At 25.3% G+C, this 16,992-nt stretch overlaps 1 protein-coding gene across 1 annotated transcript; it reads right to left on the bottom strand.

Moving 5' to 3' along the window:
* Window positions 1-8,524: 8,524 nt before the first annotated feature.
* Window positions 8,525-11,464, bottom strand: LOC112639410 (alpha-tocopherol transfer protein-like). Its single transcript, XM_025413240.1, has 6 exons — window positions 11,323-11,464; window positions 10,907-11,011; window positions 9,576-9,717; window positions 9,347-9,457; window positions 9,141-9,246; window positions 8,525-8,759 (listed from the first exon to the last, which is right to left on the bottom strand). Exons 2-6 carry the CDS (start codon window positions 10,960-10,962, stop codon window positions 8,608-8,610), a joined length of 567 nt encoding a protein of 188 aa, XP_025269025.1. The 5' UTR covers window positions 10,963-11,011; window positions 11,323-11,464; the 3' UTR covers window positions 8,525-8,607.
* Window positions 11,465-16,992: the final 5,528 nt, after the last annotated feature.

Below are 16,992 nucleotides of genomic sequence, written 5' to 3'. Positions count from 1 at the left end.
GTGTAATTTGCAAAAGAAGGAAAGCGGCGAACAAATGCTATGCAAGCAGCCCACTGCCTTGCAAGTACCGAGAAATAGTCGATTCAGTGCGATGAGACTATTTAAAATCGAAAAAAGCGAAAATCTATTTACTCGTTTGTTTCTTCGTACAGCGCGGTTTTAGACTGGGAAACTTGAAGTGATGACACGGCATCGGGTGCGTGGTTTTATACCGTCCTTCGAGAAGATTCTCGAACGATGAAAAATTAGTTTTGAGTTGAATCAAAGAAAGCAAAGAATTTTTTCGAAAGTGAGCGGTCGCTCGTGTTTGTTATTTTTCCGAGTCGGCTGAGATTCGAATTCGCAGCGAAGCGGTCCGCGCGGTCTCGGAGCGGCGCTATCTACTACACGCGAAATCTACTGCGCGAATTATTATTCGCGTTAATTGGCGGTCGGATATTTCGTTTGATTTTGAACAATCTATGTTTAATTTAAATGTACTTTAAAAATTGCAAAACTTCTTTATCTAATTCTTTATTCTGATTGGAAGAAGAGTTGCAAAAGAAATTTCATTAATTTTAATTAATAATATAAATAATATAAATAATATAAATTTTAATTAATGAACATTATGGAAAAAGATGCAGAAGACAGGCAAAAGCATCTTATGTTGCTGTGATGTCCGATGAATTGTTTTATTGTTACTTATTGTTATTTTTTTATACTTCCTATTTTTCTTTTTTTCCTTTTGCTGTCTCGTTTGGCTTCATCTACCTATCATTTCACTATATATGTACTAGTGCAATTTATTCCCATGTAAAATTACTATCGCGTGCATCGGTTTGGTTATAGTATCGTGTGCAATTATGTAAAAACTATGCAAATAGAAATTGCATAGAAAAATGTATTTATAATGCCAGAGAAGGGTAACGAATAGGTCGATCACGGATAGTTTCGGAGAAAAAAATGAAAAGATAAGAGGAGAAAATTTCACTAAATCATAGAAAGAGATATGATTATAATGAAAAGAATTATGCAAGTTACATAATATGTAATAATATATATTAAACGAATTAATCATCATTTAAAAATCGATTAAAATCGATATTTATTATTTTTTTCTCTTGTTTAAAATATTTATTTATACATATTAATATTTATTAAAGATCCAAAGAGCAAATGATTAAAATAATCCTTGATTATTTTAATCATTTGCTCTTTGGATCTTTAATAAATATTAATATGTATAATTATATATATATATATATATATATATATATATATATAATATGTATAATATTATATAACAACTGTTTTTATATTTCCATTTTTCCTTGATCACTGTTTCGTATCTCTGTTTTTGCTTGATTAATGATATTATTTCCAATGATATTATTAGCAATCATAATTTCTTTAAGTATGTTTATTCATTGAAATTCTGATCACAGCCAGTTAACTTGTAAATTTGATGCGTAAGTTGCTATCTCATGATTTAGTGATTTATATCGTACATATGTTATCTAATATGACAAAGGTTAGGTCGGCTTGCAACAATATATCAGGCTATGGCATTGGAAGGTTTTAATAAGAATATTTAAATAAGAAAAAACTGCTTCATACAAATGTGCAAAATCAGGAGTGAAGCAATTTAGTTGCATGTTCTTTAGAATTATGTGCGCTCGACAGATAAGATAAGCTTGTATTAGATTTCTTGCTCTTAGATACATATTTATTGTTAGATACATATGATGTTTTTATATTCTTAGCTCTATGCATTAAAGCATCACTGCGTGCAAATGCACGACAAAAGGCGTATACATTCTTGTATTATTTTATTTCAGAAACTTTGTAAAATTTTGTTTTAGGTTTAAATTGATGAATTTTGCACTTATTGTTAAAATAGAGAGCATCTTAAGATCGTTATGAATATTGTTTGTTAATATTAATCGTTTTATTTTTAAAAATGTGAGCGAATGTGAGTGTTTATCATGAAATATTTGAAAAGTAATAAAATAAATAAATCCATGTTTATGTGTACGCAAGAAATTTAGTTTTAATAAAAATATTTCTTAAATGTTAGATATGTTTTGTTTATAGAAGAAGAGCTTAAACTAAAAGTTTGTATAAAAAAACTGATTAGTACTATAATTGAAGCTCATAATAAATTATTGGACTAATTGTTACAAAGAATGAAACTAAGATAGATATAAAACAGAAAACAATTGTTCACTTGATAAGTTTTAATTATAATGACTATTTTACTTTTTTCTATTGTTTCTAAATAATTATAAATGAAATTTAAATTTTTAGTTTGTATTCTTTCTCTTTTTTTTCTATGTCTTGATTTTATCATTCATAAAAATTTTAAAATTTTATTAGAACAGTGTTTAGTCTAATACACATTCTCATTTTACTTGCAAAATATTTATGCCAAATATTAATATTTATGCCAAAACATAATATTTATGCCAAAATGTTTTCTTTATTTAAACATTTCAAATAATTAGTATAAATGAGAATTTGTTTTTTTATTTTTGATATTTGATTTCATATACGGAGGATGAAGGAGAAATTTATTTATTTATGTGATTTAAAAAATTTCAACATAATTTGTATTATGTTAAATATAATCAAAATTGCTGTTTTTAAATGTTATTTATTACTTTATTTTTACTTTAAAGTGTTTTAAATGTACATGTTTTTAATATCATCTTATTTGATTTTATCAAGTGACATGTCATATCGAATTCTGCGATATTTGATAACAATTTGACCAATTGGCCATGTTTTATATTTCGTATGAGTCATAGCTGTTTGTTAGCGGTCTAGATATAACATGTAGAAATCTGTGTTATATATATATTTATATTGTCAAATTAATCAATATCAAATACTTCTTAAAAAATAAAATTATTCAATACATACAGTATTAATATTTATCCAACTAGCACAATAGATGAGTTCCGCGATGACACTTATTTCCGATATGAAGCAAACACAGCACAATCGAAAACTACTGTCCTCATTGCAAATTGCGGAATTTATATTGAACGTATTCTTTATGGTACGTCTTCTTTCTCTTATTAATCGATGATACGTTATGTAAGTGGCAAAAAAACTGACACTAAAACTATCGATTGGAAACAGGTTATAAATATAAACAGAAACACTGTTATAAATATAATGAAAAAAAGACAGAAATATATAATATTTTATGTTGAATATATAATATGTTTTTGTCATTTAATGTGAAATTACAGATTATTTTGGAAAAAAATATGTATATAAAAAAATAATATATTTAAGGAAATTTTATTTCGCTGGTCACTTTTTATTTTTCTTTCTCTTTTTGCATTGTGAAATTTTCATGTAATTAATTGTTATATGTAACACTTATTTGCTACTACATTATTTTACAGGGAGATTGAATAAAAATTTTCTGTGATTTCTATTTTAATCAATTTCTTTATATAGACCAATTATTTAAACATTATTTTTGGTTATTTCTCACGTAACCTCAAAATATTTTTATATACATAAGAACACAACATATTACATGCTATAATTGAAATCGTTTAAATCAATTGCGTTTTCTGACTTAAACCTATCTTAATTTTATTCCTTCCAATTCATTTGTATTTATTGCTATTATTATTTTTCCACAGATATAGCATCTCTGTATATAATTTTGATTTATTCTGTAAAAAATTTTTAATTAGAAGTTTCTTGGCAAAGCCGATTAATGTGGTTCAATATAAGATGTAGAGTATTTAATATGATAATAATTTGGAGATAGGAATAAAGTTTTTCTTGGTAAAGTGATTAATAGTCGATAATATTACACTAATGATTACTTATTCAATGTCAGAGAAGAGAAATAATCATATTTACAATATTGAAATAATCATATTCATAAAACTTGTAGAACCTGTTGCAACTAGAAAAAATTGCATAATTAAACTTTTGTAGGCGTTTTCATCTTATCAATTTCGAAATGTCATGTTTAACTTTGCTCCATCTGAAACATCTAATTATGAATAAGTAAGAATGTTTTATATACGCTGTATGACATTAAAAAACAATATTATATTAAATAATACATATTTAATATTATATTTTTAAATCTACCATATACATTTATAAAAAATTGTTGCATTTTATTATATAAAAAAGTATATATATATATATTTTTTGTCATTGTTGAAATACACCGTGACACATATGAACAGAAGCTTACCTTGTAGCAGCTAATGTAAAAAGTATGATATTTGGTATGGTAGGCTTGCTAGAGAAAAATATATTGCTGAATATCGCAGATGTTACATCAACTACTACGAGATAAGCTTGTGTACTTATGTGTCGCAGTGCATTCTGACAATGACTTTACCGATGTCAAGAGACAGAGTAGTGTCTTGTGCTAAGTCCCGCGTAAGCAACAAGATATACGCTCCGTGTATATTTATGCGAGTCGGATAGTTGGAGATATTCGAGATTATCATATTGAAATAATCGCTGAATGGATCGAGTTCTTACTAGGCTTAATTGATAGCTTGAGCTTGATTTATATGAGAAAAGTGTCTTTATTTTTGCTCTATGCATCGTGAACAGCAATATTATGATCTAAAGTCGAAATATGAAAAATTTTCATTAAGAAACGTCTCCTTGGTCAACGCTCAAGTCCCCAATGCGCAAGCGTACAAAGTTGTTCACAAGTAAAATATTTATTTCTTGATTATCTTACCTTAATACTTTTATGTACAAAATAATGAGAGCAATCAATTGGTGTAAAAAAAAACACATAATTGTTCCGAAGAAAAAATATGTAATTTGCAATTAACAATTACATATTTTTTCTTAAAAACAACTGTGTGTTTTTTTTACACTAATTTATTCCTCTCATTATTTTGTACATAAAAGTATCAAGGTAAGATAATCAAAAAATAAATATTTTATTAGATATTTTATAGTTTATGTAAAATTACGATATTATTTTAAGCCTTATAAATCGAAAAGTACTCAATACAAAAATACTTTATTACAGTGTTTTGGAAAGCTCTCGACATAAGCTATAAGAATATGGGATAAAAAATAGGTGGTTCCATTTAAGAAATTAAAGATGTCCTTGACCTGACCTTAACGATGCCATCCAAGGTCAAACCAATGACATCATCTTATGTTCTCCTCAAAACCATACAATTTTTGTCGAAAACGTTTTTCTCTAAAATCTTAGTTTTTGAAAGAAAAGAGGTGTACGGTTTCTAATGACATATTGATTTGTAGTTATCCGTTATTTTTGCAATAAGAATAGCAAAGATGTTTGAAAGTTCTGAATATCTATATAGTAAGCAAAGAGGACCGTCAATTATAATGAAATATGACGGGGGTGATGGCGGATTCTTTGCTCATTTATTTAAAGATGTTTAACATATAGTACAAAAAAGAGTGATATCCCTAAAAAATTACCCTTTTAAAAAAAAAGGTAAAAAAAGGTGCTAAGTCCGCGTAAAAAACAGTATATGTATTTGCAAAATAGTGTATTATTAACTGTAAAAAACTACTGTATTGTATATCAACAAAAATAATGATATCAAAAAAATTGCGCTAAGTGAAAATAAAAACTTATAAAAATACTTTAACCAAAAAAAGTTATACAAAATAGTTGTTTTAATTTTCTACATTATAACCTAGAAAAATAATGATATCCAAAAATTACGCTAATTAAAAATAAAAACTTAAAATATTTTAACTAAAAAAAATAATGATATACAAAAATTACTAATTGAAAATAAAAAATTTAAATATTTTAACTAAAAAAATTGTACAAAATAATTGTTTTAATTTCCTACAAATAATATTAAAAAGTTGCACCAACTGAATGAAAATTTTTATTATAAAATAGACATATTTCTTTTTTACTTTCATTATTAAAAGAAAAATGATATTAAATGAATTGTAATATATCTATTATAAAAAATCGAATTGTGAAAATATGAACAATCATATACATTGCAATAATCATATGCATATCCTAAAAAATTTAATTATAAAAAAAAGAAAATGATAATACAAAATACAAAATTAAAAATGATTAAAAAAATTAAAAATTAGAAATTAATAAATAAAAAATAAAAATTTATATAAAAATTAAAAATTAATACGTATAAAAAAATTTTAATATAAAACTTAGCGCTCCTACGCTGAATAATGTGCTAATGAAATTAGCAGCGCTAAGTTTTTTAACTAAAATTTTTTTATATGTATTAATTTTTAATTTTTATATAAAGTTTTATTTTTCATTTATTAATTTCTAATTTTTAATTTTTTTAATAATTTTCAATTTTGTATTTTGTATTAGCATTTTCTATTTTTTTTAAATTAAACTTTTCAGGATATATGCATATGATTATTGCAATGTATATGATTGTTCATATTTTCAATTCGATTTTTTATAATAGATATATTACAATTCATTTAATATCATTTTTCTTTTAATACTGAAAATAAAAAAGAAATATGTCTATTTTATAGTAAAAATTTTTATTTAGTTGGCGCAACTTTTTAATATTATTTGTAGGAAATTAAAACAATTATTTTGTACAATTTTTTTTAGTACTAAGTGACACGAATTTTTTCAATTACTATCTTAACAAATAACTGTTTTAATTCGACTGACAATGAGCAATGTGTGAAATTCTCAAGAATTATCTCGATCCCTTCCTGCGCAGTGACGAGCAGAAAGCGGAATCGTTTCCGTGTGCATGCTCATCAGTCTACTAGGGACAACGTGTTGAGGCATATAGGAAAGCGAGGAAACTTCGTTACAGCGAATTTCCATTTAGAGAGATTTTGCGATACCCGCAGAGTTGGTGTAAGTCTTCACGGATTGGTGCAAGATAAGGACAACTTTTATCCCTTTCTTTTGCTAGAAATTGAAAATAAGTACGTACAGATTGTGTGATAATCCGACTCTTCAGCCATTCGCAGCAGCCTTTGTTCTTTTGTAAACGAGATAATGCTTTGCAGAGACACAATGACTATTGATTTCTAGCTATTAATTCTGTAGCAAAACAGTATTCATTTCTTAAAGTTATAATTTGAAAAAGTCTTTATTATACAATGAAATATAGAATAATGTGTATATAATACAGTAAGTGTTGTTTACTGTATATGTGATTTTCGTTGCATATTTATGTAGCATTAAAAAAATGTTATGTATGAGTATTTTGTGAAATTTTGATTTTTTTTTTAGGAAATATAAATTTATTTTAATGAATATCAAAATATATAAGAGATTCAAATTAATTATCCATTTCATAACACCTGCTTTAAATATATAAATGTATCATAAATGTATTATATTATAAATAAAAGATGATTTATTTATATACATAATTATCGCATATATGAATTAATTTTAAAGTAATATTGTTATTGTTATTAATATTATTATTAATATTGTACATTTATTAATATTGTATAATTTACTGTTTACTTTTTTAATATTCTGTAAGAAATGATATTATAAGTTTTATACGTTTATGCGCGACTTTACATGCAGCAACAAATTGATAGTATCATATATTAATAAAAGCTGATATATATGTGAAAATTGCGGCTTCAGCATGGTACATGTCCTTCGAAAGGTTTCAACGGGCCAAGGGTGAATTGCAAAGAGCGGTCCGAGACCATTTATTATCCCCATTATCGTGCTTCTGACCTCACTGTCTACTCCCTCAGGACTTGAACATACCTATAACATACAATCCCCTTTCACTCTCGACAATGCTGCCCTTGTCTCACATTCGAAATATAGTCGACAGCATCGATAGTTTTAGAATTATATGTTCAATCGTGTTTTATCGAGCGTTTGTGTGTTTCGCAATCACGACAACTGATAGTAAAATAATTTATAATTACAAAATTCAATATTTAACTGTTAAAAATAATATGTAAGGGGATTATTTTATTTTATAGCTAAATGATGCTTTTCAAACATGGGTTTTTAAAGAAGAAGAAGAAGAGTTTCTTTAAGAGAAAAAAAAGATGTATAATAATTATTAAAAATATTGCAATAACAATTTGTATATCATATAAGATTACAATGATTACACACACACACACACACACACACACACACACACTCACACACATATACAATATATATTAGTAATAATAACTTTAAATATAATTGCTTCTAAAAATATAATTATCATAAATATATATAAATTATATAAATATATTTTTAGTGGCAATTATATTTAAAGTTATTATTACTATGCACAAGGTTATTATTATCAATGTCATAGTAGTAATAATTTTGAAAATAGGAATCTCAACTATAATTTTTTTTATTATGCAATTATTGTCTTTTTTCAGTGCATTTTTTTGTATAATTTGTCATATACTTATCATTTATTATGATAATGCCTAAATAATCTCTTACTTGTATGCCATAATTTTTATTTTTTACGTACAATGTCAATATAAAATTTATTTTATTTTATAAATATTAATATTTTTAAGAATTCCTTACATTACATATAACTATTTATAATGTGTGCATATATCTGTATGTATATATCCGATAACATAAATCTTATTATCTATATCTTTAAAATAACATTCACGTTAATCAATGTCTAATTTTCGAAATGTTCCAGAAACTCCGAATAGATCGTCCGGGTTTATTACAGAATTTGATCGGAGAGATTCATTAACTTTAACTTTTTCTTCCTTCAGGAACCATTCTCTTCGTTCTATCAATTTTGCTTTCCACATATCTGAAATAATATCAAAGAAATTTTAACATCTTTTAGTATATGTTTTACATTCTAAATATATAATGAATATATTTATTTGTATACAAGAAAAAATGTTTTAAATATACATATACAATATATACACACATATAATACATATAAAATAATTAAAGGAATTCTTAGGTTTAGATATTTAATTAAAAGAATTTTTTGTGAAAATAAAATAATTATTGTTAAGCTACATGAGCAAATTAAAAAGAGATAATATTTTTTATTACATATTGATTAATATTCAAGTGAAAATGTTATCATTTATTTTTAACATTTCGTTTTAAATATTTAAAACCGAAATAAAGTCACTGATAAAAAAACATATTTTTAAAGAAGTAAAAAATATTGTACCTGATAAAATATTCAGTGATGGTTGTTCACCGCCATATTCTACTGGTAAAAGAGATCTTGGTATAATCCCATATATTGATTCTATTCCGGACGTATGAAGATGTATCTAAAATATTATAATTGCAGTTAAAACTGTATAATTATTCCAATCCATATACACATGAAATACAAAGTTCCTAGTTTTAAATTATATTCGGTTAACATACTCGGTTAATAAGTTTTGCCTTCATTATTGATTTAACTACTGTCAATAAGACATCAAAAAAAATTGGTATATTTATCATATGAATTGCTTTCATTCTTGGACCGTATGATTCCTATATAGATTGAATAATAAAAATTAATTCTTGTAAAGTATAATTATATGTATTAATTTTTGTAAAGTATATATTATATGTATAGTATATACATATAAGAAATTTTTTTCTTAAATACCAAAAGAATGTCGAGTTTTTTTACTGCAACTGGTGTACACTTCAATACATGACCGAAAGTCAAATTGGTACAATCGCAAATTATAATTTCGGAATTAACTATATCTTCCTCTATGCGTGTCTCCATTATCATGGAGCAATATCTGTAATATTTAAAAAAATAGTATATTTTTATTGATTTTATCTTGATATTTTTACAAAAATGAATAAAAATTTGTATAATATTTATATTTTGGTATATGTGTATATGTATGTAGGTATATAGGTGTATATATATATATATATATATATATATATATAATAACAATCAATTATCATCCATCAAATCTATTAAATAATATTGTCTATTAAATAATTAAATAATTTGTTGCCCAGTTGCTTCATTTAATAAAAAATATAAAATTATCTAATCTCAAGATGTTGTATAAGAATCCGCACGAAAAAAAAGGCCAACAATTTTTTCTGCATTTCCTTTTTTATCTCATTTTATCGAAGTTATTGATTTTAGCTTTTCCTTTCGATGTGTACTGTGAGGGTAGTGGAATCGTAGTAGACTAGAGGAAAAAGTAGGGCGTGAAGGTATCTTGTTTCTATCTCATTATCGATAATAGCAAGCACAAGAAAAAAGGACTTGCATATTTAACTTACGCAAAAAGAGAGGGGGGGGAGCAAAGAAAGAGAGAGAGGGAAGAGAGAGAGAGAAGATTTTACAGATCGTGCAGAATAAACCGAAAGATCGATTTGTGATTGGATCAGCTGGATAGCGCGACCCTGTGAAATCGAAATCGCTTTACCTAATGTTACATAATAATTTCGTCAGTAAATCAGAGCATCGCGTGAATCATAATATAAAAAGCTTGTAAAATGTTACATATAGCTCAATTTCTTTCTTCCTTTCTTCTTCTTTCCATCGTTAATTATTGTTAATTATTGTGTTTTTATATCCGTGCGTGTCCTCCCTTTTAATTTATATATCTTTTTATAATATTATATTATATTATCCTAAATATAACGTTTTTTGAGTGTGCTTTTACAACATCTCGTGACTTGCGCATAAATTCTTTCATAGTTATGTACGATCGTGGAAATGCATGATAAGATTCAATAATTCATAAATTAAAAAAAATATAAGAATATATAATATATTCATGCTCGCATACACGGCAAGAGAAATAGGTGTAAAAAAAGTATTTATATAAAATATTTTTTTATAAAATTAAAAAATTTCCTTTTGCATTAATATTGTTTGTTTGTTTGTTATACTGTGCACGTATAATACTGTTTTGTTTGCACATATTATATATATTACGTTTAACTTGTAGATATACGTACTTCATAGCATCATATACATCCAATACAGAAATGTCGGTATGTAACAACCGTACCATAGAGATTCTATAATTTTCTGGTGTTAATATTGGTAGGGCTACAAATTGTCTAAAAGAAATAAAGAAATATTTGTAACAATATCTCTATGAGTTTTATTTTTTTCTCTTCTTTTTTTTCTTGAATCAAAAATAATAGATCTTAAATGATTGAGCAAAAAATTAACTATGTATAATAATTACGATATATAATTATACGAGATATAATTATACTTGTGTGTATATCATTATATTATACTATTATATAAAATTGCGATTAATACTTCTAGTGATATAAAATGTTTTTATGATTTAAAAAAATTTTTAAATATTAATATATTATGCAAGAATCCGACAACTTCAAAGTGTTATTTAAAGACTTACGCATATGTATTTACTTTAAGCACACAGTCGGCCAATGGGTCACGAGTTGTGAAAACCTCCGGAATTAGATTACGAAGAGTATAATGCAAATCCAAACGTTTCTTAACTTTTTCTAAATTAAATTTTGCACTGTAAATGTAGAACTTAATCGTTTTTCAGAGATATCTGTGAAGTATGAAATAATGTTGATTATTACATACGATATGCATAAGATTTCATGAATGAAAGAAATCATAAATAAATATAAACAAATAGGTTGGAATCCTATTATATTTGTCAATATATATTACAAAGATGTAACATATTAATTTTGTGAATTATTAATAATTAAACACGTAGCTATGAGATTTGGAAAAGCAATAAAATAATTCAGTTTGTGGAAATTATGCGCACAAAAGTTATATACGTATACCAGATATAATAAAAATTAATATTTTTTTTATATTACATACAGTAAAATATATATTTGTGACATAAATATAAATGTACATATTAATATTAATTTTAAAATAGTTGCCATTTTATATCTATATTGATCTTGTATGTGAATTGTTAGTCGGTTATAATTCAGGAGATAGGGGACGATTCATAACATATAATATGTATTTATTATAATAAACTAAGAGAGAAAATATTGTTTCTTAAATATTTAATATTAAATTTCTGATCAACTAATTCTTCGCGCATAATTTTTCCTTTTATATAAATTATGTGTATATATATTTTAATTATATTTTTATCAGTACATTTACGAAATATGCTCTTTAGATTTGAAGATGATATGTAATAAATTGACTAATAAGATCTTACTTTTTTTTCTTTAAATTTAAAAATGCAAACCTTCAGGAAGATGAATTTGCTGCTTCAACCATTGTCGAAGTTTAATCAGTAGCTCTTCTAGAAGTTGTTCGTTTCCTCCAGTATCTTTTAATATTTCTTTAAATGAAGGCATTTCTAATTTAATCATCTTTATGGTGGTGTTTATTGTCCTTCACAAAATTAAAGGGCGCAATCTAAAATTATTACATATGTTATCCATATGTATAATAATTATGAATATATTATTTTCATCGTTTTCTTTATCGAAATGTTAATATTAATGAAGATAATTATAACATATAACTTTAAAAACAATACAACTAATATGAATTAAAAAATTATGTTAAAATTAATATTAATTTACATCCATACATACGCACTGTTTAACTGTTCGTTTTAACTGTTCGTGGCAGTCGCTTATCGACTGATTATACTTAAAATTATATATATATGATTGAATTTTTTTTTCATTTAATGAGGTAAAACAAAATGAATTAAAAATTGAATTAAAGATATTTTTGCAATTAGAAATACGTGCATCAATTTAATGTATATGTACATATTCATATGTTGAAAAGAGAATAAAATATTTATATTATTTTACAATTATAGATTATTGATAGGTTAATATTAATTATAATGTTGCTATATCTATGTACGAATATATACCTGTGATCCGGGTAGTTTAATCAAAAGGTGGAAGAGAAGACAAAGAATTACTTGACTATATTTGCTCCACACACAAAAGAGTACAAAAAAAATGTAATTTGCAAAAGAAGGAAAGCGGCGAACAAATGCTATGCAAGCAGGCCACTGCCTTGCAAGTACCGAAATAGTCGATTCAGTGCAATGAGGACTATTAAAATCGAAAAAAGCGAAAACCTATTACTCGTTGTTTCTCGTACAGCGCGGTTTTAGACTGGCGGAAAATTTGAAGTGATGGATACGGCATCGGGTGCGTAGTTTTATACCGTTCTTTGAAAGATTCTCGAACGATGAAAAATTAGTTTTGAGTTGAATCGAAAAAAACAGAGAATCTTTTCGAAAGTGAGCGGTCGCTCGTGTTCGTTATTTTTCCGAGTCGGCTGAGATTCGAATTCACAGCGAAGCGGTCCGCGCGGTCTCGGAGCGGGCGCTATCTACTACACGCGAAATCTACTGCGCCAATAATTATTCGCGTTAATTGGCGGTCGGATATTTCGTTTGATTTTGAACAATCTATGTTTAATTTAAATGTACTTTAAAAATTGCAAAACTTCTTTATCTAATTCTTTATTCTGATTGGAAGAAGAGTTGCAAAAGAAATTTCATTAATTTTAATTAATGATATAAATAATATAAATAATATAAATTTTAATTAATGAACATTATGGAAAAAGATGCAGAAGACAGGCAAAAGCATCTTATGTTGCTGTGATGTCTGATGAATTGTTTTATTGTTACTTATTGTTATTTTTTTATACTTCCAATTTTTTCTTTTTTTTCTTTTGCTGTCTCGTTTGGCTTCATCTCCTATCATTTCACTATATACGTACTAGTGCAATTTATTTCCATGTAAAATTACTATCTCGTGCATCGGTTTGGTTATAGTATTGTGTGCAATTATGTAAAACTATACTAATAGAAATTGCATAGAAAAATGTATTTATAATGCCAGAGAAGGGTAACGAATAGATCGATCACGGATAATTTCGGAGAAAAGAAATGAAAAGATAAGAGGAGAAAATTTCACTAAATCATAGAAAGAGATATGATTATAATGAAAAGAATTATGCAAGTTACATAATATGTAATAATATATATTAAACATCGATGAATTTTGCACTTATTGTTAAAATAGAGAGCATCTTAAGATCGTTATGAATATTGTTTGTTAATATTAATTGTTTTATTTTTAAAAATGTGAGTGAATGTGAGTGTTTATCATAAAATATTTGAAAAGTAATAAAATAAATAAATCCATGTTTATGTGTACGCAAGAAATTTAGTTTTAATAAAAATATTTTTTAAATATTAGATATGTTCTGTTTAAAGAAGAAGAGCTTAAACTAAAAGTTTGTATAAAAAAACTGATTAGTACTATAATTGAAGCTCATAATAAATTATTGAACTAATTGTTACAAAGAATAAAACTAAGATAGATATAAAACAGAAAACAATTGTTCGTTTGATAAGTTTTAATTATAATGACTATTTTACTTTTTTCTATTGTTTCTAAATAATTATAAATGAAATTTAAATTTTTAGTTTGTATTCTCTCTGTTTTATTTTTTTCTATGTCTTGATTTTATCATTTAAAGAAATTTTAAAATATTATTAGAACAGTGTTTAGTCTAATGCACATTCTCATTTTACTTGCAAAATATTTATGCTAAAATGTTTTCTTTATTTAAACATTTCAAATAATTAGTATAAATGAGAATTTGCTTTTCTATTTTTGATATTTGATTTCATATACGGCGGATGAAGGAGAAATTTATTTATTTATGTGATTTAAAAAATTTCAAGATAATTTGTATTATGTTAAATATAATCGAAATTGCTGTTTTTTAAATGTTATTTCTTATTTTATTTTTACTTTAAAGTGTTTTAAATGTACATGTTTTTATTATCATATCTTATTTGATTTTATCAAGTGACATGTCATATCGAATTCTGCGATATTTGATAACAATTTGACCAATTGTAAATGGTCATGTTCTATATTTCGTATGAGTCATAGCTGTTTGTTAGCGGTCTAGATATAATATGTAGAAATCTGTGTTATATATATATTTATATTGTCAAATCAATCAATATCAAATACTTGTTAAAAAATAAAATTATTTATAACATACAGTATTAATATTTATCCAACTAGCACAATAGATGAGTTCCGCGATGACATATTTCTGATATGAAGTGAGCACAGCACAATCGAAAACTACTGTCCTCAGTGCAAATTGCGGAATTTATATTGAACGTACTCTTTATTACGTCTTCTATCTTCTATTAATCGATGATCGTTATGTAAGTGGCAAAAAAACTGACACTAAAAATATCGATTGGAAACAGATTGGAAACACTGTTATAAATATAATGAAAAAAAGTCAGAAATATATAATATTTTTTGTTGAATATATAATATGTTTTTGTCATTTAATGTGAAATTACAGATTATTTTGGAAAAAATATGTATATAAAAAAATAATATATTTAAGGAAATTTTATTTCACTGGTCACTTTTTATTTTTCTTCCTCTTTTTGATCTGCATTGTGAAATTTTCATGTAATTAATTGTTATATGTAACACTTATATTTGCTACTACATTATTTTATAGGGAGACTGAATAAAAATTTTCTGTGATTTTCTATTTTAATCAATTTCTTTATATAGACCAATTATTTTTGGTTATTTCTCACGTAACCTCAAAATATTTTTATATACATAAGAACACAACATATTATATGCTATAATTGAAATCGTTTAAATCAATTGCGTTTTCTGATTTGAACCTATCTTAATTTTATTTCTTCTTCCAATTCATTGTATTTATTGCTATTATTATTTTTCCACAGATCTCTGCATCTCTGTATATAATTTTGATTTATTCTGTAAAAAATTTTTAATTAGAAGTTTCTTGGAAAGCCGATTAATGTGGTTTCAATATAAGATGTAGAGTCATTTAATATGATAATAATTTGTAAGATAGGAATAAAGTTTTTCTTGGTAAAGTAAGTTTATAGTCGATAATATTACACTAGATGTATTACTTAATTCAATGTCAGAGAAGAGAAATAATATTTACAATATTCATATTAATCATATTTACATATATTGAAATAATCATATTCATAAAACTTGTAGAACTTGTTGCAACTAGAAAAAATTGCATAAATTAACCTTTTGTAAAGCGATTATCATCTTATCGATTTCGAAATGTCATGTTTAACTTTGCTCCATCTAAACATCTAATTATGAATAAGTAAGAATGTTTTATATACGCTGTATGANTTATTTCTTGATTATCTTACCTTAATACTTTTATGTACAAAATAATGAGAGCAATCAATTGGTGTAAAAAAAAACACATAATTGTTCCGAAGAAAAAAATATGTAATTTGCAATTAACAATTACATATTTTTTCTTAAAAACAACTGTGTGTTTTTTTTACACTAATTTATTCCTCTCATTATTTGTACATAAAAGTATCAAGGTAAGATAATCAAAAAATAAATATTTTATTAGATATTTTATAGTTTATGTAAAATTACGATATTATTTTAAGCCTTATAAATCGAAAAGTACTCAATACAAAAATACTTTATTACAGTGTTTTGGAAAGCTCTCGACATAAGCTATAAGAATATGGGATAAAAAATAGGTGGTTCCATTTAAGAAATTAAAGATGTCCTTGACCTGACCTTAACGATGCCATCCAAGGTCAAACCAATGACATCATCTTATGTTCTCCTCAAAACCATACAATTTTTGTCGAAAACGTTTTTCTCTAAAATCTTAGTTTTTGAAAGAAAAGAGGTGTACGGTTTCTAATGACATATTGATTTGTAGTTATCCGTTATTTTTGCAATAAGAATAGCAAAGATGTTTGAAAGTTCTGAATATCTATATAGTAAGCAAAGAGGACCGTCAATTATAATGAAATATGACGGGGGTGATGGCGGATTCTTTGCTCATTTATTTAAAGATGTTTAACATATAGTACAAAAAAGAGTGATATCCCTAAAAAATTACCCTTTTAAAAAAAAAGGTAAAAAAAGGTGCTAAGTCCGCGGTAAAAAACAGTATATGTATTTGCAAAATAGTGTATTATTAACTGTAAAAAACTACTGTATTGTATATCAACAAA

This window comes from Camponotus floridanus, unplaced genomic scaffold (genome assembly GCF_003227725.1).
Source record: "Camponotus floridanus strain SB8 unplaced genomic scaffold, Cflo_v7.5 scaffold11, whole genome shotgun sequence".
Classification (NCBI taxonomy): domain Eukaryota; kingdom Metazoa; phylum Arthropoda; class Insecta; order Hymenoptera; family Formicidae; genus Camponotus; species Camponotus floridanus.
The sequence above is the reverse complement of the archived record's forward strand: the minus strand, read 5'-3'. Positions and strand labels throughout refer to the sequence as shown.

Coding starts and splice junctions, on each gene's coding strand:
- LOC112639410 (XM_025413240.1), bottom strand. CDS start 10,962: ATGGTACGGTTGTTACATACCGACATTTCTGTATTGGATGTATATGAT. Junction 9,458..9,575: donor AAAAACTCGACATTCTTTTG/GTATTTAAGAAA, acceptor CAATCTATATAG/GAATCATACGGTCCAAGAAT. Junction 9,247..9,346: donor AGGCAAAACTTATTAACCGA/GTATGTTAACCG, acceptor ATAATATTTTAG/ATACATCTTCATACGTCCGG.